Source organism: Sinocyclocheilus grahami, unplaced genomic scaffold (genome assembly GCF_001515645.1).
Source record: "Sinocyclocheilus grahami isolate Dianchi unplaced genomic scaffold, SAMN03320097.WGS_v1.1 scaffold6.1, whole genome shotgun sequence".
NCBI classification, from domain to species: domain Eukaryota; kingdom Metazoa; phylum Chordata; class Actinopteri; order Cypriniformes; family Cyprinidae; genus Sinocyclocheilus; species Sinocyclocheilus grahami.
This window is the reverse complement of record NW_015505185.1, coordinates 3944409-3971562: the sequence shown is the minus strand read 5'-3', so window position 1 is coordinate 3971562 and position 27154 is coordinate 3944409. Positions and strand designations below refer to the sequence as shown.

The 27154-nt window shown below is 37.1% G+C and overlaps 1 protein-coding gene across 4 annotated transcripts in view; it reads left to right on the top strand.

Moving 5' to 3' along the window:
- The first annotated feature begins 2035 nt into the window (after positions 1-2035).
- The window catches only part of rap1gap2a (RAP1 GTPase activating protein 2a), a 78397-nt gene continuing 53278 nt past the window's right edge, over positions 2036-27154 (top strand). The window contains exons 1-2 of one of the 4 annotated variants that reach the window (XM_016275526.1): positions 2055-2155; positions 17495-17530. In XM_016275526.1, the coding sequence (XP_016131012.1) occupies positions 2142-2155; positions 17495-17530 (50 nt within the window). In that variant the 5' untranslated portion in view covers positions 2055-2141. Of the gene's footprint in view, positions 2161-17494; positions 17531-18386; positions 18423-27154 lie in introns of those variants that run through there. The other 3 variants (XM_016275518.1, XM_016275543.1, XM_016275534.1) reach the window with 3 other exon arrangements.

The following is a 27154-nucleotide window of genomic DNA, read 5'->3' as shown; positions in this document are numbered from 1 at the left end:
CACTGACACAACTTTTGAATGGTATGGATAGGTGGGTATGTTTCATACATGGCTGCATCTAAACAATTTTATAATATGCTATTTTGCGGTTAGATTTATTCATTTATTTAGTATTATTTGCCAAACTGTTGCTATGAGGAAAGCAAATTCCAGTCTTGTGTTTACCTGCATTTAAACTATAAATTTTACCTTCTCAAGTGAAGTAGTTTACTCATTTACAATGTGTATACATTAGTGGATCAGTTCATGATGTTCAGCTTTGTATCTCCTCTGAATGATTATTGCTCAACTCACGTATGCTGTCACTTTAGTTAACCATTAGGAGTCTGACGGACTTCTGGATGGATGTCCCTCGTTGGCCCCATTAGCAGATACTCACTTATGTTGACTCCAGTTCAAGATTTTATTGAGTTGTTAGTTTTGGAAAAATGTTCTCAAAATAATTGAACAAGGCTTTTGTATCAAGGCCTCTGAGACATCAGACATCAGCAGCTAATGGATGTTTGTCAGCAAAAACAGCACAGGAGCAGACTGCTGTGTCACGCCAGGGGAATCACAGTAATTACGGTATTGAGTTTCGCATTTTTACTCTTGCCACAGATGGGTGTGGACAGGGAAGTTTACACAGACTGGTTCATTCTCTAATTCCTGAGTGGGTCATCTGTCGCCTGCAATCTCTGATCAGAATTGTGATCAGTATTAGCGCTGCTGCGGCCAAGTACACACGGGGTAATCTGGCCTGATGTTGTTTTACATAAACAAGTGAGTTATTATAGTGTAAGATTGTACACTGCAGGCCAGGATTGTACATTTGTGTGTGTGCGTGTCTCTTGTTATATAATATTAAAGTTCACGGTTCCTCACTCCACCAGTCAGACCAACCAGCAAAGAGCAAAGCAAATAACAGGGACGTTAGCACCAATTCAAGTCAAAGAATGAGGAGTTCTAGTCTTACATCCTTAATCTCTCGCCGCCGCCTCCTCCTTCGCCCCCCTTGGTGATTATATTATCAGTTTCTGATCTCTTTAGAGTTTTATTGCACTAGATCAAATTGCTTTTATGAGCACATTGGAGACATCTGAGCTGTGAGTCCAAAAATGAATGCATGAAACTAAATATCGATTTATTGCACCACAGACCAATGTCACAACAATTTCATAAAATGACCTTGGGATTGTTTGCGAAATTATTTTTAGCTAGTTATTAGGATGCACATTATACTTCTCATATTAGATTTTATGACAAACACCTTTCATTTATCCTATTTTAATAATAATACATTTGATTTGTCTAGCACTTATTATACAAGAAATTCAAAGTGAACGCTTAAAGTGATTTACAGAAAAAAACAAGCACAGTAGTTACTGTTATGCCTCAATAAACTCCTAATTTGCTGCTTATTAATAGTTAGTTAGGTAGTTGTTAAGTTCAGGTATTGGGTGGGATTAGGGATGTAAAATATGGTAGAATATGTGCTTTATAAGTACTAATAAACAGCAAATATTTTAATAATAGACATGTTAATAAGCAAATAGTTAATAGTGAGATTCCTCCCTATACTAAAGTGTTACCCAGAATTTTAATATCAGCCATCTAACATGATAAATTATTATCGGTATCGACTACATTATAATATCGGTGATCTCTAATTAACACAGAGCGAAGCAGCCTCAGAGTCACCTTTGGCACTAGAGCCTTAAATCTGTTGAAGATGTCATAAATCTGTTGAATTCTGCATGCATTTAAATGGAAAATTCAACAGAGGTGCATTTTGCACATGAGTCATTAACGCTTTATGCTTTTCCAGCCACATATGAGTGTGCCTGTGACATAAATCTTCTGTAAGTATGGCTTTTGAGGCTCTAATCAATTTTACATCCGAGAAATGATCCGCATCCCCTCACAAGCCCATCACGCATTCAATGCCATAGCAACTACTACAACTACCTGCATTCTTACACACATATACTCTCTCTATCTCTTGCTCTCTCTCCTCACGATTCGCTCACATTCTCTCATCCTTTTCCCTCCACAGTTTTGTTCTCTCTCTCTCTTTCTCGGAGCGATTCTCTCTCCTCACTCGTGTTGAACCAGTCGTTTCATGCAGCACTGCTGTGTTGACTCAGTCCTACGAGCCACTGATGGCAGATTCAAGGTAAGGTGAGGTTTTAATAGATATTCAAGTGCATGATGGACGAGAGACTAAAGCGTATTTCCTGGTGATGTTTGTCACACTAATGAACAGCAGCGTGTGGGTTTGAATGGGACCTGACTAAACTGTTGCTGTACATCTTAGGGTGTGTTTGTATTTGTATCCGTTTTCTTACTAGCTGTCTTTGGGAGCCATACGTCATGCCCATGAGTTGCATCAGGCTCCCTAAACTAATTTAGAGTTATAAACTGACACATTTTCTCTCAAAAAGTCCTAACCCACAACCATGTGATATTAAAACATAGTCAGCTATCTAAATTAATAGCTTGTTTTTGGCTTGTGTGTATGTGTTACGTTAGTGACTCATTCCCTTAGTGTATGCCATTGTTTATGGGAGCCAGAGGGACATTGTCAGCACGATGGCTTAATTTTTAGAAATAAATAAAGTATGTGGATGATGCACATGAGTCATTCTGCACGGGTTGTGTGGGATTTGGTAAACAAAGCGTGATCATAAATCATAAAGAGCCTTGTATATTGATAAAATGAAAGGGACTGTCAGCATAAAAGATGTAAAAGTGTTAGCATAATTTATACACAGTTTAAATATATACACAGTCACATTTCCTTGTGGTTGTAGCAGGAAACGAAATATGATCTTGGGTTTAACATGACAGAACATTCTGCTGAACAACTGCGGCTATTATTGCAACCTGTAGCTTGAGTTGCTGCTGAGGGCAATTTTAGTTCGATTACTGGGATGCACATACATTAGAGTGGTAAATGGACCATATGTTCCTGTCCTCTCCAGTGCAAGAGTGTCACGATGCACAGTTCACCTTTATGCCATAATTACGTCTTTTGTGGGTTCTGCCGTGCATATCAGCCTCATCTGCTCTCTCTGTTGTTCTTCTTTCTGTCCTTATCCTTCCATTATTGGGATACTCATCCGATCATTTCTCCATCGCTCATTTTCTCACTTTATCTCAAGTCTCTTTCGCTGTCTTCCCCCCCTGCTGTCTCTCATTAGTTTGTGGTGTACTTGCTCCACAGCTCATTTTCTCGACTTCCTCCCCCTCCGTACTTCTGTTCTGTACCTGCCCTCTCTTGATTCGCTTAAGGGAATGAGTGATGAGCAGAAACTTAAATGGAGAATGAGTCACTGTAGTGGCATGAGTGAAGGGCGATAATTCTACTTCTCTTCTCATATGGTCTCGTCTCTTCTCTTCTCTTAAGCGCTACTTTGTGTCTCATCCTATTTTCTTGTCTTTTCTCTTCTCTCTCTCTCTTCTCTTCTAAGCGCTACTTTGTGTTTCACTTTGTGTTTCATCCTATTTTCTTGTCTTTTCTCATCTCTGTCTTTTTTCTTCTCTTCTCTTCTCTTCTCAGTGCTACTTTGTGTCTCATCCTATTTTCTTGTCTTTTCTGTCTCTTCTCTTCTAAGCGCTACTTTGTGTCTCATCCTATTTTCTTGTCTTTTCTTTCTGTCTCTTCTAAACGCTACTTTGTGTCTCATCCTATTTTCTTGTCTTTTCTCTCTCTTCTAAACGCTACTTTGTGTCTCATCCTATTTTCTTGTCTTTTCTCTTTCTCTTCTCTTCTAAATGCTACTTTGTGTCTCATCCTATTTTCTTGTCTTTTCTCTTATCTCTTTCTCTGTTTCATCTGTCTTTTTTCTTCTCTTCTCTTCTAAGCGCTACTTTGTGTCTCATCCTATTTTCTTGTCTTTTCTCTTATCTCTTTCTCTGTCTTTTTTCTTCTCATCTTTCTTATTCTTTCTCGTTTTGTTACGTTTCATTTGGTCTCATTTCATCTCTTCTCAGCTGAGCTCAGCTTACCTAGGTAAGTTTTACAAGGAAAGAAAGTTGTAAAAAGGAAAGAGAAAGAACATCAGACAGTTCATCAAGATTGTCTAATGACAACATGAGCGAGGCTTATAAACCACATACCACAGAGCTGTGCTGTCCATCCCTCTCTGTAAGCTCAAAAGATAAGGTAGTGCATGAAGAGCTATAAGCATTGCAGAAACCAGCATTTGTGGATGTGTTTGATGTGCCGGTTGGGTGGGTGTAAACGGGTTGCAGGCTGTGAGTGGGTGTAGTAGCTGAGCTCTGTCATGGCTATTGAAATCCTCTCGCACACCACGGAGACGGGTGAGAGAGCGGCATTCATCGCTAATGAGTGGATCAGAGACAGAGTCAAGCACGGGAAGTCAAAATGTGAGACGGCCTTGTGAGAGAGAGAAGTTAAGGATGCGATTGAAGAGAGGTCAACATAAGGGAAGATCAGAGTGTTAAGCAGAAACACCCCCAAAGGTTTTATGGAGAGGTGAAGGGAAAAAATAATGAGATGGAATAAAAGCAAAGCAGAATCTGTTGTCCTGATTTCAGGTTTTGGAGGCTTGATTCCAGAGACAGATAAGGGGAAGCCCAGCCAGTAGATCTAATGAGCCAGATTGTGTGAGCGCTGTCTGTGAGTGATACGACCCCCTCTCTACCCACTAATCTAATGAGAGAGCATGCCGTTCATTTAGCGGCAGTGCTGGAAAACAGCCCCATCAGTCAGTCTTGGCTCAGGGCTGCTGGAGACCACAAAACACTGTCTTCAGTCCATTAGGTTGGGCACAATCATGCCAAGCGCCTCACTTAAACTGTTCAACACAACTGCAACATATGCTGCACTCTCCAGTGACTGCAGAATGCAGAACTCCGGAATGCAAGGCTAGTGTCTTTTGGTGTAATGGTTAAAAGATCCTGTGCCTTCCTGTAGCTCAAACAGTAGCACAATGCTACCAACATGAATGTTATGTGTTCGATTCCCAGGGAAATCAAAAACTGATAAAATGTGTAATAATAATAATTCATTACATTTATATAGCGCTTTTCTAGGCACTCAAAGCACTTTACATTGTCAGGGGGTATCTCCTCATCCACCACCAGTGTGCAGCATCCACCTGGATGATGCGACAGCAGCCATAGTGCGCCAGAACACCCACCACACACCATCTTATTGGTGGTGAGGAGACAGAGTGATGAAGCCAATTAGCAGATATGGGGATTGTTAGGAGGCCATGATGATCAGAGGCCAATGGGCAAATTTGGCCAGGAGGTCACATCTCTACTCTTTTCGAAAGACATCCTGGGATTTTTAATGACCACAGAGAGTCAGGACCTCGGTTTAACGTCTCATCCAAAGGACGGTGCTTGTTGACAGTATAGTGTCCCCGTCACTATACTGGGGCATTAGGACCCACACAGACCACAGGGTGAGCACCCCCTGCTGGCCTCACTAACACCTCTTCCAGCAGCAAGTTTTCCCAGGAGGTCTCCCATCCAGGTACTGACCAGGCTCAGCCCTGCTTAGCTTCAGTGGGCAACCAGGCTTGGGCTACAGGGTGATATGGCTGCCGTATGCAATGTAAGTTGCTTTGGTTAAAAGTATCTTCTAAATGTATAATTGTTAATGTTATATTTGTGGTGTGGACTTCCCTATTCTCATATAATTAGAATGATTATTAAAACTTTATAGTTGTTGTAGTTGCTTATCATTAAAGTAAGCATCCTTAATGTGAATGGCCTGGTGTCAGGAGTGATGGAGTTTTCATACTAAATGCAAAACTGCCTCACAACATGACACGTTTACAGCCAATCTGAAGATATTTGTTGTTGTGAGAAACAGAATGTTAGACCAATGAGTTGGCGGAGCAACCGAGTGTTTGATCAAATGTTCTGACTGGCTGGCTGGTTAGGATAAAAAGTCATAGTAAAACATTCTTAAACTATCAATTTGTCACTATGCAATTCAGTATGGTTCACATAGATAGTTCGATTTTATTTATTTTTTTCCAGACAGACAGCAAATCATAAATGAACTTAAGTAGCTTCTGATTTCTAACACATTGGTCTCCGTAGTGTTGTGATGTCATATTCACATAGCCGCAGTTGTGATGAGAGAATGCGCTTGAGAAACAGTTTAGACAGGAGAAATCAATCTACAAATAAAATATTGGTCACAAATTTCTGAATAATAATTTTCTAAATAATTAAACACTTTCTAAATAATTAAAGGGGTCATATGATGCGATTTCAATTTTTCCTTTCTCTTTGGAGTGTTACAAGCTCTTGGTGCATAAAGAAGATCTGTAAAGTTGCAAAGACTAAAGTCTCAAATCCAAATAGTTAAAATCTTTATAAAGAGTTAAGAGTCAGCCACGCCTACCTAAAACAGCTCATTCTAACACAATTCTAACACAAGTTTACGTCATGATGTGGGAAGATTGGCATAATGCCACCCAAATGTTCACGCAAAGAAAGGCGGCGTAACTTTTATGCTCGCTGTAGTATTGTTGTTGCCGCTGCCGCCATGTCGTGAAGATGCTGTGTGTTTCATTGTGAAAGAGAAACTACTTTGTTTGGCCTTCCAAAAGAGGACAATATCGCTTCGTCATGCCTGGAGCTGATCCATGCTGGTCGCTGAGGAAATACATCAACTTCGCGCTGTGGATCGCCGGATCGGCTTTCACCATGGACGAAGCGGAGTCCAGCCCGGGTCGTCACATGTGGTTGCCGCAAGCCCGCCGGACGCTCCTTCGTCGAGTCCGCCGGCCGCATTGTTCTCAAGCCCACCAGCCTCTGCTCACTCAAGCCGGCTGTCACTCACTCAAGCCAGCCTCCGATCAATCTAGGCCGCCGGCCACCGCTCACTCTAGGCCTCCGCTCACTCTAGCCCGCCTTGTACCGGACAGTGCATCACAATATGGTATGGGGCGTAACATTTCCGTCACACGCTTGAGGTATTCGGCCAATCACAATGCACTGGATAGCTGGCCAATCAGAGCACACCTTGCCTTTCAGACTGATGAGCCTTGTAAAAATCTACCCATTTCAGAAAGGCGGGGCATAGAGGAGAAACAATAATGTACAGTATGTGGAAAATAATGTGTTTTTTTACCTTAAACCGCATAAACACATTTCATTACACCAAATAATGTTCTTTTTAGCAACATCGTATGATCCCTTTAAAGTATAGAGCATCTACTAATAAGTATATATAAATAAACCGTTTTTTTACCAATGCAAATACTGTATTAGAAACAATGCATCGCGATACAAATGCCAACTTTTATCTGATGCACACTTTTTTAAATTGATGCAACACATCGTTAACTTTTATGCCGATGCACCATTGCGAATTGGTGAATCTTACCATCCCTACTATGAACCAATCACTGCCCCTAGTTTTAGGGGTTAGGTTTTATGGGCTTAATTGTTTAATAATATGTTGTTCCACAACCTAGGATGTTCATTATTTAAACTACTGTTTAAGAAATTAATTATTTTATTCAGCAAGGACACATTAAATTGATCAAAAGTGGCAGTAAAGACTTTTACATTGTTACAAAGTATTGATCAAATAAATGCAGCCTTGGTAAGTATAAGAGACGTTAAAAAAACAGAAAAAAACCTTGCTGAATTCAAACTTTTAAATGGTAGTGTAGTACTTGGTTAAATCATATTGTGTGAATTTATTTCAGGTTGCTACTGATGGTGTGACTTTTAAAATAAATGCATTAATCATTTCTTTGCATAACAGTGCCTTTGAAATGGCTAATTATGTCCTTGCCTTCTGGTAAAATTTAGCATCATTGTATTTCTCACTGAGTTTTACATTTACTCTTTTTGGACTGCGTTGAATCGCATGTAGAAGCCACAGGAAGTTCAAAGGACATTTGAAAATGAGATTCGGGAAGCAAGTGATTTCCAAATCAGATCAATGTGTAAGAGAGGGGCCTTTTACGTCCTGCCTCCCACTTTTCACTGTTTTTATAAGGTATGATTAACCTTGGGTTTGTTGCAGTGCTGGCAATAAGCCTAATGCTGCTTTTCCTCTTACCTCCCCTCTCTCTCTTTCATCACTCATTCACAACATGTACGCCCTTCACTCTTCTTTATCAGAGAAGAAATACTACTGTCTCTATAGAGAGGAAAAGGCAAACTGGGTGGTCACTGCTCAGTATAAGGCTAGATGCAGTACATACAAGGTAAATAAAGATTATTGCAGTACGTTTCTACTTCAGAATTTCACGTTTAATTCAGTGTTGTTTCTTTAATGCCTTGAGAAATTAAATGTAATCTTTAGCGAATCTCAAAATGAATATCCATTATTCATACTGTACATTATAATGTTAACTAGGGCTGTGCGATATTGAAGAAAAATGTGATATGCGATAACTCATTAAATAATGCAATATTCGATATGTGATACGATAATGCTTAAAGTGCCACATGCTCAGAAGAAACAGTTTTACTCAGCTGTTGCTGAGTCAGTTCTGTGTTTATAATGCGTTTGAATGTTTTTGTCTCGTCGCTCCGGCTGGACAGGGCATCACAATATGGTATGGGGCGTAACATTTCCGTCACATGCTTGAGGTATTCGGCCAATCACAGCGCACTAGATAGCTGGCCAATCAGAGCACACCTTGCCTTTCAGACTGATGAGCTTTGTAAAAATCGACCCGTTTCAGAAAGGCGGGGCATAGAGGAGAAACAATAATGTACAGTATGTGGAAAATAATGTGTTTTTTTTAACCTTAAACCGCATGAACACATTTCATTACACCAAATAATGTTCTTTTTAGCAATATCATATGACCCCTTTAAAGTATAGAGCATCTTGTATTTACTTGCATTATCTTTGTGTAATATTAAAATTAGTTTGATGATCTGAATCTTTTAAGTGTGACAAATATGCAAAAAAATTTTAAAACAGGAAGGGGGCCAACACTTTTTCACACCATTGTAAGTATATATAAATAAACCGTTTTTTTTACCAATGCAAATACTGTATTAGAAACAATGCATCGCGATACAAATGCCAACTTTTATCTGATGCACACTTTTTTAAATTGATGCAATGCATCGTTAACTTTTATGCCAATGCACCATTGCGAATTGGTGAATCTTACCATCCCTACTATGAACTAATCACTGCCCCTAGTTTTAGGGGTTAGGTTTTATGGGTTTAATTGTTTAATAATATGTTGTTCCACAACCTAGGATGTTCATTATTTAAACTACTGTTTAAGAAATTAATTATTTTTTTCAGCAAGGACACATTAAATTGATCAAAAGTGGCAGTAAAGACTTTTACATTGTTACAAAGTATTGATCAAATAAATGCAGCCTTGGTAAGTATAAGAGACGGTCAAAAACAGAAAAAAATCTTGCTGAATTCAAACTTTTAAATGGTAGTGTAGTACTTGGGTAAATCATATTGTGTGAATTTATTTCAGGTTGCTACTGGTGGTTTGACTTTTAAAATACATGCATTAATCATTTCTTTGCATAACAGTGCCTTTGAAATGGCTAATTATGTCCTTGCCTTCTGGTAAAATTTAGCATCATTGTATTTCTCACTGAGTTTTACATTTACTCTTTTTGGACTGCGTTGAATCGCATGTAGAAGCCACAGGAAGTTCAAAGGACATTTGAAAATGAGATTTGGGAAGCAAGTGATTTCCAAATCAGATCAATGTGTAAGAGAGGGGCCTTTTACGTCCTGCCTCCCACTTTTCACTGTTTTTATAAGGTATGATTAACCTTTGGTTTGTTGCAGTGCTGGCAATAAGCCTAATGCTGCTTTTCCTCTTTCCTCCCCTCTCTCTCTCTCTCTCATCACTCATTCCCAACATGTACGCCCTTCACTCTTCTTTATCAGAGAAGAAATACTACTGTGTCTCTATAGAGAGGAAAAGACAAACTGGGTGGTCACTGCTCAGTATAAGGCTAGATGCAGTACATACACACGGTAAATAAAGATTATTGCAGTACGTTTCTACTTCAGAATTTCACGTTTAATTCAGTGTTGTTTCTTTAATGCCTTATTAAATGTAATCTTTAGCGAATCTCAAAATGAATATCCATTATTCATACTGTACATTATAATGTTAACTAGGGCTGTGCAATATTGAAGAAAAATGTGATATGCGATAACTCATTAAATAATGCGATATTCAATATGTGATACGATAATGCTTAAAGTGCCACATGCTCAGAAGAAAGTTTTACTCAGCTGTTGCCGAGTCAGTTCTGTGAACTTCAATAACTATCTTGTGTCATATATATATGGTTATTTATATGTATGTATGTACCAAGAGTTCCTGTAAACCACAACAAATTCCTTGTGTTTGCGCACACTTAAGTTGTGAATAAAGCTCATTCTGATTCGGATTCTAATAAGAAAGCACCCCTACAACAACTTCTGAATGTGAACGGTATGTGTTTTACTTGATCATTACATAAAATGTCATTTTAACATTAGTGTAATCATTTTAACATGAGTTTAGGAACTGAATAATAAAAAGGAGATGATTTTATTGCGCGATTCTGAAATTGTTCGCGATAATGACAGCTGTTTGCATAGCTTCTCAGTGAACTACAGCTCTGTGAAGTAAATGCTGCTCCATCTGAAAGCATGTGAAAATACCACATTTAATAACATATTGTTACTCCAAACTCAGGTCATAATGTCAGTCGAGTGTTTGAAATAAATCCTTCTGTGAGATGATGTGGCTTCTTACACAGAATAAGGCACGCAACATATTTCATAGTATTTAAGCAGTGATAAAGGCATTGCATTATAAATATACTTTATTTTAATGAAAATTATAATAATAAGAACTCAGATAAACCGTAGTCGTGTGTTTATTAGTCATGTTTAATCAATGAAAGCAGTTGAATCTTCTGTTTAATCAGCTGCAGCGATTTAATCAGCATTTTCTGGGTTTCTTCTGCGAGGCGAATTTGGAGTTTCAGTGCGAGAGTGCCCTCTGGCCTTTGGATGGAGATTTACTGCTGATCACAGAACCACGCTTCACTGAAAGATATGCATGACAATCGCAGCTTCTGTCGAATCGCAATCTCGATTCCATTTCGATTTATCGTGCAGCCCTAGATCAAACACATTTTTTCATTTAATGTTTCTTTAACTATTTCATTTACTGTCATGCACAAACTCTGTATTGCATAAATGTGTCAATAACAAGAGACAGTCGAGGATTCAGTAGATCGGGCATCAGGCTATTTCAACCCACGCTGAGTCATCGCTTTATGAGCTTCTGACTTAACACAGCGCGGAACGGCCTTGAATTTGTCGACTGTTGACAGCCTGCATTCTGTCTGCCATGACGCTATAGCTGTTAGCTGGGGTCCGATGCACTTACATAGATCACGTCTGTCATATTAGTGTGTGAGTGCGTCTGCCTGTATGTGTGTGCGTGTGTGAACAAATCCTTTTTTAATCAATGCCTGTGACCCACCATGAAACATCTCACCCTTTCCATTCGTTACGAATCACAAAGCCGGTGAGGAAAATTCAAGTGATACTTGTCTGATTTCCTCATATATTGATGTTCCGCCATGGCCAGCATTAATCATTATTGAAGCCGATGTTAATGCAAGGCTGCAGGAGAGAAGTGCATGCCCACAGCGCTCATGATTTGTCCTCACTTTATTGAAATGAAAATGAATGATTTCAAGCTGTTACATCTATTTTCATTAGCAAAATGCATCACTACTATACCTGAACAAAATGTGTTGTGTTCAATAAACAACACTGATGAATAGAGAGGTGTGCTTTGAGTTTAGCATCATGTGTTTTGATGTGTAGACACTGCCATATATGCATTATACATTATAAAATTGTGGATTTACTTTAAACCATTTCTTTCAGAAATTACTAAATTCTACAAGTAATTACAAAGAAATGGCAAGTAACACATTGAATTAAACAATGAATTTTGATATAGAAAGCAATTTCACACAAGCAGGAGTGATATTGGGCTAAATATTAGATGTTTAAACTTGAAGGGAAATGGCATCATGAAATCCACTAAAAATCACCTTTGGGACCAATTGGTTAAAAGTCATTACATAAATGGCTCTGTATTTCCTGTGCTAATACTTTGCTGGAAATAATGAGTAGCTGGTGTGACCTAAAAAGCAGTGGTGTATAAAGTACCTGAAAGCCATACTCACGTAAAAGTACAGATATCTTACCAGAAAATGACTTTGGTAGAAGTTGAAGTCACCGTTTAGAATATTACTTGAGTAAAAGTCTTAAAGTATGTGATATTTATTGTACTTAAGTCGAAATGTGAAATTAAAACCGCCAGTAGGTGACAGCAAGTAACTGTTAATGAGCGAGTCATTGAGATTCAACCGATTCATTCAAACGACTGATTCATTCAGAAACAAAGCATTTGACTGTGTTAATGAGTGAATCATTGAATCATTTATTCAACCGATTCGTTCAAAAAGCTGATTCATTCAATAAGTAAACACCGTCCATTACTCAGAGATGCAAAACAGTGCTGTGATCTTTGTTTGGAACCATTTCCGTTGGCAAAATTGAGCAAAAACAGGCAATATTATGTCTAAAATGTATGTCACTTATTGCTTTACTGAACTTGTATAAAATGATTATTAAATGTGTTCATGCTGAAATCTGCAGAAAAACGGTACTCTTTGTGTGATATAGATTAAGTTAACTATATTAAATTATATAAATACAAAAAGCATACAGAAGCATTTTTGCCGTCTATAATTTAGAATGCCTGGAATTTTGAGTTTTAATAGACTAATAAATCACGTGCGTGCACTCTTTGATAGCCTACTTGATAATGTCAGATCGCACATCATTACAACAACACTTACCACATTATCGCAGACGATGCTGTATCGCACAGCACACCCCAAACTCGACTTGAGTGGAAACTGAATCATCCGCGGTTGTGCGCGCACTTGTTTGCGCATGAGCAAAGGTGTTTTTAGGAGTCTAACTTGCAAACGCCAGACCACTGATTCGTCAAACCTGCTTCCGTGCAGTCCGTGTTCTTCTGACTTCTGATTATTTTTTTAGTAAGTAACGAATATGCTTCGGTGAAATGTATCGGAGTAAAAGTATACATTTTAATTAGGAAATGTAGTGGAGTAAAAGTAAAAGTTGGCTGAAATATAAAAACTCAAGTAAAGTACAGAGACTCCCAAAAAATACTTAAGTACTGTAACGAAGTATTATTACTTCGTGACAATACACCACTGCTAAAAAGCCACACACAGACACATTTATAAAGTATAGAGGGAGGTGAAGTGGAGAAGGGTGGGGGGTTAGGGCTGGGAAACAGGTAGGAGGAGGCTTTAGTTTCCTCCCCTCTTGTCCCTTACTCTTCCCCTGTTGGCCTCCCCTAAAAGAGTGAAAAGAGATGAGAAGTCTTCTGTCCTTCACTGACAACGAAAGAGAAAGAAAGTGGCGTGGTCAGCATGTACAGGCGGAAAAGAAGTGTGTCATTTGGGGGCTTTGGATGGTAGGATACTTTTTTTTTGTTTCCCTCTGGCCTCAAACTATTGGACAATAGGGCAATAGGACAATAGGGCATTATGACTCAAAAATGTGCTTCAGTAAAGTACAGTTGTGTTCAGTGCATTTGAGTTAATTGAAGTTATAGAACGAGATGGGGTTTTTTCTGCTAATAGAAAACCCTGCATATAATCCTTCAGATATGTATGATTTTACTTGCTTTCTAGGAAGATGGCAAATTGAACATATTTCATATTTCCTTTTTCATAATACATTTCAGAGATTTCAATTGAGATATTTTTCAAGATACTTTGGGAGAGTACAGCAAAAGTGTCCATCTAGTAAAAGATTACGTGTTTTAGATTTTTTCTTTCATTTAAAGACCCCTTAAAGTGTCTGCAGTCTTTATAAAAGGTGAAAATCAACTTGTATTGATCTTAAGGCTGACGTTTTTTTACAAGGCCAAAAAATTAAAAAGAAATAGAAAATCATTTCAGTTGCTGTCAGGCTTATTTTGTGTGCATAATAGAGATTTATTTTTAGAAAAGAAAGATGTTTGATTAGAAAACAGCAGACATGTACACACACACACACACACACACACACACACATATATATATATATACAGTATATGCACATAAGCTACTGTTCAAATACCATTTAAAATGCAATTGAAACAGTAATATTGTGAAATGTTATTACAATTTTAAATACCTTGCTAATTACTATTGCAATATATTTAAAAATATAATTTATTCCTGTGATGGCAAAGCAGAATTTTCAGCAGCCATTATTCCAGTGTTCAGTTTCACATGATCCTTCAGAAATCAGTATAATATGCTGATTTCTTATTATAATGGTTGAAAACAGTTGTGCTGCCTAATATTTTTGTGGAAAGGAAACTGTGATACTTTGATGAATGGAAAGTTTAAAAAACTGAATTTGAAGAACTTGAAGTTTACTGCATCCTTGCTGAACAAAAGTATTATTTTCTTTCACATTAACAGCAGAAACACACACAATTAGTAGCTAACATCATGCATGCTAATAAATCGCAAACTGTCTATTTCTCATGTAGCTGCATCTAACTATTTATCATCTATTGTTATTTTTTCTAGCTATAACATATCAAACTTTTCACTTTTCAACCTAACAACCCAATTATTATTATTTGTAATATTATTTTGACATATCAGTTTTCTGCTTCAGCTCTTCAAACAGGTGCAGTATGAGATATTCACAACATCTTCAATAAATTAACTCTGCAAAATGTCGAATCTGAGGGAATAATCTATAGACTTGAAGCTGAATAATAGACAGAAATTTTCTTTTGAGGTGAAGGAAATAAAAATGGAAATGGCGGAGGGAAAGAAGGAGATGATTGTATGGGGCCAAATGTAATTTAAGAAAGAGAATGAGTGTTCCATTTAGGAACTCTGTAGAGTATCTTAAAGGGGTCCTATTATGCTTATTCACTTTTTCAACTTTAGTTAGTCTGTAATGTTGCTGTTTGAGCATAAAAAAGATCTGCAAAGTTACAAAGCTCAAAGTCCACTTCAAAAGGAGATATTTTATTTAACAGAAATCACTCGTTTGCACTACAATGCATATTTTCCGGGATTTGTGATATCACAAATATCGACGAATGGGACGAGACCTGGTTGAGCTGCACTAGAGAAGGTAATGAGTGTTATCACTATGTCGGAGACACGCTAGCTTTCCCAAGGCAGATGAACTTAGAGTGGTTACAATCATCTGGGTTTAAATCGTGCTCAATTTATTTGATGTTGACGCAATATTTACACTGAAGCTCGCAGGCGGCTATGGTAAGGGGGTAAGGGGCATGACATTTCCCGACCAGGCGCCGAGTGCTGCCAATCACAACACACACTGGCCCAGCTAACCAATCACAGCTCATTTCGTATTTCAGAAGGCGGGCCTTCATTTGTTACAGGCACTATTCGAGCCGTTCGTGCCAGACTGGGGAGAGAGGTGTTGTAATAATGTAAAATATGTAAAAAATAATGTGTTTTTCGAACAACCTAGTATGAGAGCCTGTTCTAGTACACCCCCAAAACAAAATCAAGACTTTGTAAAAGAGCATAATAGGACCCCTTTAAATGAACAGAAATTGACACTAACATTTAGCATCAGTTCTTTACATGTTAATGCAGCTGCAGTCCATCATTAGCATGCAGATTGTTGTGGTTTTAATGGTGGTGCACCTTGTGGCTGCGTGGATGGCCGGTGCTGATGTTCTGATAGTGAGGGGCAGCAACAAAGCTTGCCATATCTGACAATACACACTGATTAGATGACTGCGTCACGACAGGGACCGTGACGATACCGGCTTTCATATCTCACACCTTTACTTGCATCAGCGTCACTGGCTGCACTGAGCTTAATATGAATTTCATTGTAGAGAGCACGTTTCGATGAGACAGATAATCAAAACACAATAAAATCAAAAATCTTGCAGAACTGGTTTCTTTTCGCCTTGTGCTGTGAGCGTTGATGGCTTGGTTTATTAATGTACACATTTATCTACATTTAGTCGCTTCAGCTATGGGTTGATAGATAGGGAAGCTAATTTAAGGCACGTGGACTGTTTTCTAGAGAAAATTAAAAAGTCAACTTCTCTTTTGTATTCTAAATGTATCCAGTTGTGTGTGTTGTGGGTTAAAGGTGAATGATTGACAATTGACCCTCTGACTGGAATAGAACATCGCAGTTTCATCATTGGGCTGTAAATGTTCACACATTCAAATGGGCAAAATGTTAGAAATGTCCTCAGTCTATGCAAACGGTTCTCTGAAACTCCTCAGGGATATGTTGATGTAGTTCTGAAGTGTTTTTTGCGTGTGAGACAGAAATATAAACACTTTCTCCATGGTGCCGGCAAATTACCAGCGTGTGTTTGGCTCATCACTCATTTAGCTGAAATGATAAACCTCATGCTGTTCTCCACATCAGGCCTAATAGCAGTAATTAGGCCTCAGTAGAATTAGAAGAAACACAAGAAATTAGAACAGAGAAACAAATTGAACACAACTAGACTCATCCTTTTAAGATCACGTAGTCAGACCATTTCATCAGATCTGCATGCACAATAAATATTTTGTACTCTCCAAAAGTGGATTTGAATAAGAACGAGAGTACTAAAATGTTTTTTTAAATTTTTTTTTTTATTATTTTATTTCAAATATCAACTTCTTATAATAGCTGATTATTATAATAGTGCTCCTGCGTAAGCACTACAGCTTGTGTTTAGCGCATGTTTGCTAACCTGTAAATTACAGCTTTATAATGTTTCAAGATGTAGTTGTAGTTCACCTAAAATTTGGACATCATTACTTCCCAGTCATCTTGTTCTAAACCCATATGACAAACATTCTTCAGTGAGACTCGTAAGCAGTTTTTGAAAGATGTTCATCCTGCTGTTTTCCAGAACATCATGAGAGCTAAGAGCACTTTTCTCGCCAAAGGTTCTAGTAAATAATGACACAAATTTAAGTCTATTTCTTACACAAATCTGTCATATAACTTGAGAACCACTTCTATGATACTTGTATAGTGCTTTTTGTCATTTTTGGAGCTTGATACCCCTAATAAGCATCACTCAGATTTGAATTTTTTAAAAATAAAATAAGGACAATTGAATACATTATGGCAGAATGAGGCCAAATTATAATTTTTTTTTTTTTGCATTTTGTTACTTTTTTATTATTAGAATTGGCCTTAAAATACTTACTTTGTATGGAATGGATATATGACAATTTATAAAAATTTTAACAGAGTTTATGACTTATTAATGATAAATAATGGTAGTATTCCCATTTGTCTGAAATATGCTATGAATTTTCAGCTTTAAAATCAGGTTCAAGTGTTCACATGGCGTGCATCTAATTGTCAGCTGTTTTTTTTGTTTTTGATTTTGGTCTTTTATTTTTTATTTATTTATTAATTTTACATTTTTTTGCTCTGCAGGATTGACAAGTCCGGCATTGCCGCCCTGAGAGCCCGGTGAGTCTGTGTGTCTGTGTGTTGAAAAATCTCGATCCATCTAAATCGCAAGTCGTAATGCCACACCTTATTATTCAATCAATACACCATTGATCCAGCAATCATTTCACTCTCCGTGCCCATTCTAATTCGACTTTGTGGGAAGTCTTTGGTGTGAAATCTTCACACATGCCTGTTCTGTATGACCATCTCAACCTTCAAGTGTCTATCAGCCTGTCTGGCGGGGAGGGACGGGGATGAAAGAGAGGTGAGCGGAGGAGTGGAGGCAATAATCGTGAGCTCGGTATAAACAGAAACAGATGGACATCAAAGTCCCCCGCTGTGGAGTAGCACAGGTGGCCTTTGGGTATGTGTGTGTGTGTGCGAGGACATGCTCACATTTTTATATGTTTAGATTTTGTCACGTCATATTTCTTTTTGTGTTCTATTTTGTGTGTGTTTTGCAGTCGTGAATAACAATCCCTGATGTCGCTGCTTACTATTTATATTGGTTTCCATGGAAATGAGTTTACAAAGCCAGGACCATAAAAAAATGTGTGTGTGTAAGAACAGGTCGGTGTGTCCAGGTTGGTTGTCTATTTAACACTGTGCTTTGCGGGGCAGAATCTAACCAATGATTTCCACCCCTCCATCGCATCTGCAACTACAAAGTGAATGGTCGGCGCTCTCCACCTGAAGGACAGGGCCACATTAGAGGAACAGCATAATCAGGCCTTGCGTGTGTGCCTGTTTATGCAGGTGCTTTTGTTTATGTAATAAAGCTTAGTGTTATGTGACTATGCTTTAGAAATTGAAGGATGGAGAGGAAGAGACAGAAATAGAGAGACTGAGAGGGAGAGAGCAGTGTATTTTGGGTGCACCTCTCACCGCTTAAGATGCCTCGCAAAATCTGGTGAGTTTTTCTGGGATTTGTTTATGGTTTTCCACAGTTTTCTGCTGAGATTTGAGTATTTTGTGTTGCATTTGAATTTAGTTTTTAGCACTTGTGCAATTCAGCGTGTTTTCAGTGGATCTGTTTTTATAATATTACAGATAGATACACATTAAATTAATCAAAAAGTGATGGGAAAGGCATTTTTAATGTTACAAAATATTTCTGTTTTAAACAAATGCTGCTCTTTTGAATTTTCCATTCATCAATGGATTTTCAACATTGATAATATGAAATGTTTCTTGAAAATCAAATCATGATATGACATCAGATCATGTAACACTGAAGACTGGAGCAATGGCTGCTGAAAATTCAGCTTTGCCAGCATAGAAATACATTTAAAATATATTAAAATAGAAAAGTGTTTTTTCATTGTAATAATATTTTACAAAATTATTGTTTTTTATCGTTTTGTTTAAGAGACTTCTTTAAAAAATCCAATCCTAAACTTTTGAACTGTACTCTGTATAAAAGTTTATAATAATAATAATTCTGAATTTTAATTTATATTAGAATGTTATATTTAGATTATAGAAAGTTTAGAATGTAATAAATTATATAAAACATGTAAATGAGAAATATCAGTTTTTAACGATTGTTTTCAGAAAGATCACCGAGGAAAGTTGTTTCCTAAGTGATTTACCGTATATCTTTATGAGACCTAATGGAGATCTCAGTTAGGTAGTATGAATTTTGTTTCAGATGTTTCTCCTAAATCTCCTCAGAAATAACAGGCTGTTGACACAGTTAGAGCTTTACAATTAATGTGGATTGCATATAGGATAGATAATTTCATCTTGGAAGAATCTTGGCAGACTATTTTGGCAAGTGACCTAAGCACACCATATAACATTCTTGAAATCTCTTCTGAATCTCTAGAGGAGACATTTTAATTAAGTTAAAAGTCTCCAATTGATCTCTATTTAAGCTTCTAGCTACTGGAGATACTTGAGATATTGAAGTTTATCAATAATTTGATCTTTCCTGTCGGATGGTATATTTCCATTTTCAATGCAGTTTTGCTCAGTTTGATTGTCCTTTTTTCTTTTAAATGTACAGGGGGGAAATGGAAATGGGGGAAAGCCCAGTTTAACAGGGAATTAAGTTGCATTAGATTGCTGTCTTAATACAGGACTGGAGGTAAATTGTCTGACACCTAAATGAGACACCGCCTGAAGAGCTATTTTCAGCTGTCACAAACAGTCACATCCCCACTACCGTAATTTAATTATCTCCCTCCATAACGATCTAATATTGGACTCAACAGCCTGTTCTACAGGGGTGCTGTGAATGGCTGACAGCGGTGACAATAAGTGACTCTGAAAGACTTGTCCTTTATCTATAAACTAATTTGGTAGTGGGTCAGCAGCCTGCTCCTGAAACCCTCTGCTTATGAGACTATAGACTTGATACAGGCTGTTTAGACTGAAAAGACCACCGGGAGCGCTCAGACTGTGTTGTTATTGTGTGTGTATCATGGGAGTATGGGACTGAGCTGCTGTCGGGGCTGATTTGAGATCAGTTTGACTGCTCTTCTGGGATGGCGCTGTGTCTCCAGCCACATCTGCAGCGGTCTCAATTATGCCTGTAGTCCTACAGGAGGCAATTAGAGGCATAGACCCACAATTACCCATTACACTGAACAGAGACTGAGAGCAACAAAATGCACGACTCCAGACAGAATGGAGATGAGTTTTTCTCTCGTATGAAAATGTTAAATGTCAAGGAGCATAATTTTCCTTCTGCTCTGACCTTCTGCTATATTTTTCTTTTCATATTTAATGCACCATATTAATAAACATATCCATCAATCATTTATTCATGGATATGTACACAAATCTCACTTGTTTCACTCAAAAGTTTCTATGCATTTAGAATCTGTTTATTTACTAAAATAACCTGTTTTGTGTCTAGTGGCCAACTTTGAGCTTTTTGTAGGGATTTATGGGAACAGGGTTAACTTAATTTGCATGCACTTGCATGAAATCTTAATAATAGGTTTCACTGAGCTTGTTTGGCACTAGAGGGCAGTAGAGATGCAGATATTATGCAGGTTTTTTAAGTAGTTGTCCTCCAGAGGGCAATGTTCTTGAATGTTTCTGCCTCTTTCAGGAGGGCATTGTTTATATTTGTTAATATGCTTTTTTCCAAAGTGACTTGCAGCTTGCATGGTCTGCGTTTTATCAGCATGTGTGTTCACTGGGAATTGAACCCATGCCATGACCTTTGCATTGCTAGCACTGTGCTGTACCTGTGCTCTACCAGCTATGAAAACACCTTTTAATACACACACACACACACACACACACACACACACACACACACACACACACACACACATATATATATATATATATATATATATTAGTGTTATAAATAAAAGTTTGTTTTATTAGTATTATAATTGCTATTGTCGTTTTAACGATTTAAACATACAAAATAAATTGCTACACTTTGAATAGCAGCAACCCATTTTGTTTCCATAATGTTATTTTTTGTATTATTTTGTTATGCAATGCAATGCAAAAAAAAATTGACAAGACTTGAATGTAGCCATTGGGAATTGATTGTGGGTGTTAAAAGTTGGCGTTATTATGCCTCAACTAAATGTGAGTGTGCTAAAACAGAGCAAAAAGCAGCTGTTTAGCTGTTGGTTAACATTATACAGTTGTGACATAAGTGACATCAAGCAAGCTGTTATTGTTTGGTTTAGATTAATTTATCACAATAAGACTAGGAATGTACATAAAGAGTGTAAATATTGTCAGGTTTGGTTGTTTGCAATCATAATAGTGTCATCTAATTGTCTTTATTTTTAATGCGTGCCTTTATGAAAGAGGGTCACTTCATTTGTGGGTGGTGAGGAATAAGGCTCAGCATGTTGACAGCGTGACAGTCTCCTGGGCTACGGTCATGACAATGGAGTGGCAATAGAGACAGTAGAACATTCCAGCCGACGAGAGCGCTTGTTGCCACGAGAAAGATAAACATGACGAAAGCTTCATTGTTCATCATTAGCTATGAAACACCTGGTGCTGATTGACAGCACTGAAGTTTGGCTCTGGGATATTTTGGTTCAGCTGTTATGGATGACACTGGAATTTGGCATGGCTTCGGCCGGGACAGCTTGTGTTATTGTTATTAGACCCACAGCCACAGATGCTTAATGATTATCACCAACTGTAGAATTATTATTTCTCCTCACCTCCTACTTTTCCCTCTTTCTCTCACACAAACACGCATCGGCTGCCAAAATCTGTCCGAGAAGGCGTGCAGTGTTGCGGACTCTTGTATGACTACTGCTCCTCCACAAATCTGTCTTCAGAAGCAGCTGCCCTCGTCTCCTGACAAATATTTACTACTCTGTCTGCCCCCATTGCAGCGTTCTGACGGCTCTGATAAGGGTGCCATCTGGCAGCTTGATTTTAATGGGGCTTTTAAGGGCCATAAAGAAGCCGAGAGCCCACTGGGAGGATAGTTCATGCTCCTCTTCTGTCTGAAGAGGTGGGTAACAGAGACCTCCGGCGGGCCAGAGCGAAGATCTCGAAAGGAGCGTTTAGCTTTGGTCCTCTTAGTATGTCTTTTTCACCTTGATTGATTTCACATAAGGGCCGAATGTCCTTGAGATGTGGCGGGTTAAAGTGATATTGGATGAATAAATCCCACATAACGCTTCTGGGATGTGACACTCAGCGGGTGAACTGTCAGTCAGCTTTTGTTTTGAATTCATCTCGGTGGCCGTAAGTCTCCCATGATGTCCTGTTATCCGCATATCCGTTGAAACTCAAGCATAAATGAGCTGATGTCCCAAAGCCTAGAGACTTACATAATTATAATTGTTATTATTATTACTGCCATATTACCATTATTATTATTGTAATTTAAAGGATTTAAACATAAAAAAATTTGCTGCAGTTTGAATAATTGTTTGCATCACATTTTGGTCTCATTATTATTATTATTATTATGCAATTTAACTGTGCAAAGTAGATTGCTGTAGTTTGACAAGATGTTTGCAACCCATTTTGTTCACATTATTATTATTATTATTAGGTCATTTAACTGTACAAAGTAAATTACTATAGTTTGTTTCCATTAATTATTATTATTATTATTATTATTATTATTATGCAATTTAACTGTGAAAAGTAAATTACTGTCGTTTGACAAGCTGTTTGCCACCCATTTTGGCCATATTATTATTATTATTACTGCTACTACTACTATTATTATTATTATTATTATTATGTAATTTAACTGTACAAAGTAAATTACTGTAGTTTGACAAGATGTTTGCAACCCGTTTTGTTTACATTATTATTATTATTATTATTAGGTAATTTAACCGTACAAAGTAAATTACTATAGTTTGTTTCCATTAATTATTATTATTATTATTATTATTGTCACTTAAATGTACAAAGCAAATCAGTGATGTAATTAGCTACCATTGTTAATTTTGTTGTTGTTATTATGTCATTTAAATTTACTAAGTAAATTATTGTAGTTTGACTTGCTGTTTCCTACCCAGTTTGGTTCTACAATGTGAGTTTTTGAGTGAAATAGAATATTCAATTACTCCGTTTATTGCAGGATAGAACTTGATTTGAGGCATTGACAATTTTAGGCTATTGATATTTTAAAAAGTGTGCTTTTGTTTTTGTTTTGATTTCATCTCGGTGGCCCCAAGTCTCTCGTGACATCCAGTTATCCACATATCCGTTGAAACTTGAGCGCAAATGAGCTGACGTTCCAAAGCCTGGAGACTTACGGCATATACAGTGTGTAGAAAAGTAAAAACCACCTCAGTGACATGAAGGATAAGCGTGTCAAGGACTCTTTTTATTGATTGAAGTGGTGTCAGGCAGCTTGAAAAAATGAATTTTAATGAGAATGTGCTGGGCAGCGGCGCTACTGGAAGAGTTTAGCATCTGAAAGGGATCAGCGTGAGAAAGAAGAATAAAGATACAGAGGATGGAAGGTGGAGGATGGTGTAGTAAGGTTGCTTTTGCTTCATTTGACTTTGCTGTTGTGGATTCACACTCAAAGCCTCAAAGGTGTATGCCGGTCATATGACCAACCAAGGAGGACTATGATACCAGGAGAGAGCTATCTGTTTGCATTCCCATTCATCTCAGTTGTGTTAGAAATGCAACCATAATATAATATATAACATACTGAATTTTTTGGGATTTTAAGGATGCGTGCTATATCAGTACCATACTAGATATTATCATGGTGGGTCAATATTAGAGTTCTTTTTAATGAATTGTATAAGGTAATATTAAATATTAATTGTACATGCTATCTTTACAATTAGTTGCCTTTTGTCATACACTTTGTCATACACTCTAACTTGTGTTATTTCCTAATTTATTGATAAATAAATAAATATAAATAAATAAATAAATAAATATATATATATATATATATATATATTAATATAATATAAATTCATATAATATAAATTATATATGATTATTATATATTTCCAATCTATATATGAAGAGCTCAGATGCAAAAGTGCCGTCTGAAATTTTTTTCTAAAATGAGCATTTTTCTCAGGCTCCTGTGTATAGGTGCAGTAATTTCACTTTTATGGCAATGAATAGGTTCTTTTGAACACATGAAAAAGACTGTAATACTGGCGAATAACCAATACGGCATTGTGGATCTCTACTTGGATGTTCTCACATGCATTTCCATCTGAGCATTACCTATTCTGTGGGTGCCATTAAAGCACAGGCATGGTGCCATCAACAGCAGAAGGGTTGAGAACACAAGACCAGGTCGTATGAAGGCTAAAACATGCCTCTTTTCAATGAGACACACACCACAAAGGATATGCCCAAAATTTCGATCATATTTGCAAAATTGACTCTGACCTCTGTTGTCCTCTTCTTCCTTTTCTCTTTGTTCCTGTTCTCCAGACCTCTCTCGCTCTGTCTTTTTACATAAGATATGCATGAAAAGAAGACCTGCAGCTGGATTCGGTGTGCCTCCTATCTGCACTCATGAATGACTTGAGAGAAATCTATTAAAACTAAGGCTGGCGACTGCTTTCTGCATGCGTCACAGATGAGAGAGAGAGAAAATCAGTTTGCTTGCTTGTGGATGTCTCGTTTGTAGCTATTATTGCCGTTTTACCTGTGTCTTTTCGTCATAGGAACCTCACAGCTGTGGTACTGGTATTTTGCACTGTATATCATATCAGCCGCATGGTATTTACTCATCTCCTATCAGTCTATTCTGTTGTTCTTCCTCTCCTCCAGAAAGTAAACACCCTTCTCTGAGGGGAATCAGGGCAGGGACTAAACAATTGTCAGACCAAGCTTTGTCAACCCTCTCCACAAACAGAAGGAAGAGACCAAATTGATTTATGACTCAAATTAAATAAATGACATTTGCAGCAGAAGAGGAAGAAAGGGTTTGGGAGGAGGAGGAGAAGGAGAGGGGGGAGATCAGTCTGGGTCTGGTTGACTGGACACATCACGGCTGAGCAAAAAAAGCAGAGAGGAAACGATGGAAGAAGAGTGGAAAAGTATTGGACAGAGATTAGATGCAGAAGTCTTTTTAAATCTGTGCATTCACTGAAAGAATCTTATTTTCATAAAGCGCTGTGGAACAATGGTGCACTCCGTGTCTCTTGACCCAAATTAATCGGAGATGATAACCTGCTTTACCAGCACGGAAGGGCAGCTAAGCAATTAGTAGCTGCATAAAGATGAGAAAACGTCAGTCGTTGTGAATTTCAGAGACCATCTTTTATATATGCGCCAAATTTTTATTAATTAATTCACAGCAGATTGATTTCAGTGTCAGGCTTTGCTCTTTGTCTTTGAAAAAATTATTGAAATTTTGGATCGTTGAAACAGTTATTTGCTTAAAATTAATATGAAATCAAAATTGACTGTATTTACACTCATTGCACATGTTTCTGGTCTTATTTTAAAAGATTCATGGGTGCACATAGGCTGTTTCAAAGTAAAAATGTCTTTCTTTGTCTTCTTTGTGATTTTTAATCAGTGCACTTCCTCTAAAATGACTGTTTTCACATGCACTGACGTCACTGACACATATGACGATAATCTTAATTAAAGGGATGCACTGATAATTATGTTTTGTTTTATAGAATATTACTTTTTGTAAATATTGTTAATTAATTAAGTTCATATAATTATATTAATTGTTAATATTATATTTTGTGTGCAAAAGTTAAATGCACAAAAATAAATTAAATATATAAATAAAAAATAAATTATATTAAATAATAATTAAGTAATTATTTTTTAATTCTACAGGTAAATTTAAACATATATGACCCTGGACCACAAAACCAGTCATAATCGAGTCGAAATTGAGATTTATACATCACATGAAAGCTGAATAAATAAGCTTTCCATTGATGTATGGTTTGTTAGGATAGGACAATATTTTGCCGAGATACAACTATTTGAAAATATGGAATCTGAGTGTGCAAAAAAATCCAAATATTGAGAAAATCACCTTTAAAGTTGTCAAAATGAAGTCCTTAGCAATGCATATTACTAATCAAAAATTATGTTTTGATATATTTACGGTAGGAAATTTACAAAATATCTTCATGGAACATGATCTTTTCTTAATATCCTAATGATTTTTGGCATAAAATCATAATATAATCAATGGATAATTTTGACCCATACAATGTATTTTTTGGCTATTGCTAAAAATATACCCCAGCAACTTAAGACTGGTTTTGTGGTCCAGGGTCACATATAGTGTAAACTTCTGTTCAAAAAGTTTAGGACTGGAAGGATTTTTAATGCTTTTGAAGAAGTCTTATGCTCACCAAGGCTGCATTTATTTAATCAAAAAATAGTAAATACAGTAATATTAATAATATTAATAATAATTTTCAGCAGCCATCACTTCAGTCTTTTTGATCCTTCAGAAATCATTCTAATATGCTGATTTGAAGTTCAAGAAACATTTCCTATTATTATCATCAATGTTGAAAAAAGTTGTTCTGCTTAATATTTTTGTGGAAACTGTGATAATTTTTTTTTCAGTATTCTTTGATGAATAGAAAGTCCAAAAGAACAGCATTTATCTGAAATATAATTTTTTTGATAGTATTTACTGTTTGAAATGATTAGTGCTATTAAATATTAATTTTAAGTGAGTGCTTGATGACTACAAAAGTCATCCAAATGTAAAAACAGACAAAAATTAGCTTTCAAATTTAAATATGTCATCCAATACTGGTAAATAAATAGTGAAAAGTCCCTTATTTTTTTATTTCACATACCTCCAGCTAGGGCTAGGCAAAAAAATCGAATGCGATTTTCATGCGAATCTCGTCAGTAAAGCCGCTTCTGGTGATTAGTAGTAAATCTCCAGCACGTGCTTTCAGATGGAGCGGCATTTACTACACAGAGCCGTAGTTCACTGACAAGCTACACAAAATACACAGATTTTGAACGAGATTTTGTGCACCAGAAGCGGCTTTACTGACGAGATGCGCATGAAAATCGCATTCGATTTTTTGCACAGCCCTACCTCCATCATACATCAGTCATAACGCTCATTTATAACATAATGCTCATTATCCAAGTTCCCTGTCACTTTTCTCAGGGATTGCAGAACTTCTATAATTGAAAGATTTGTCACGCTAACCTCCAGGCAGCCTGTCATATTGCCTGTCCACAGGG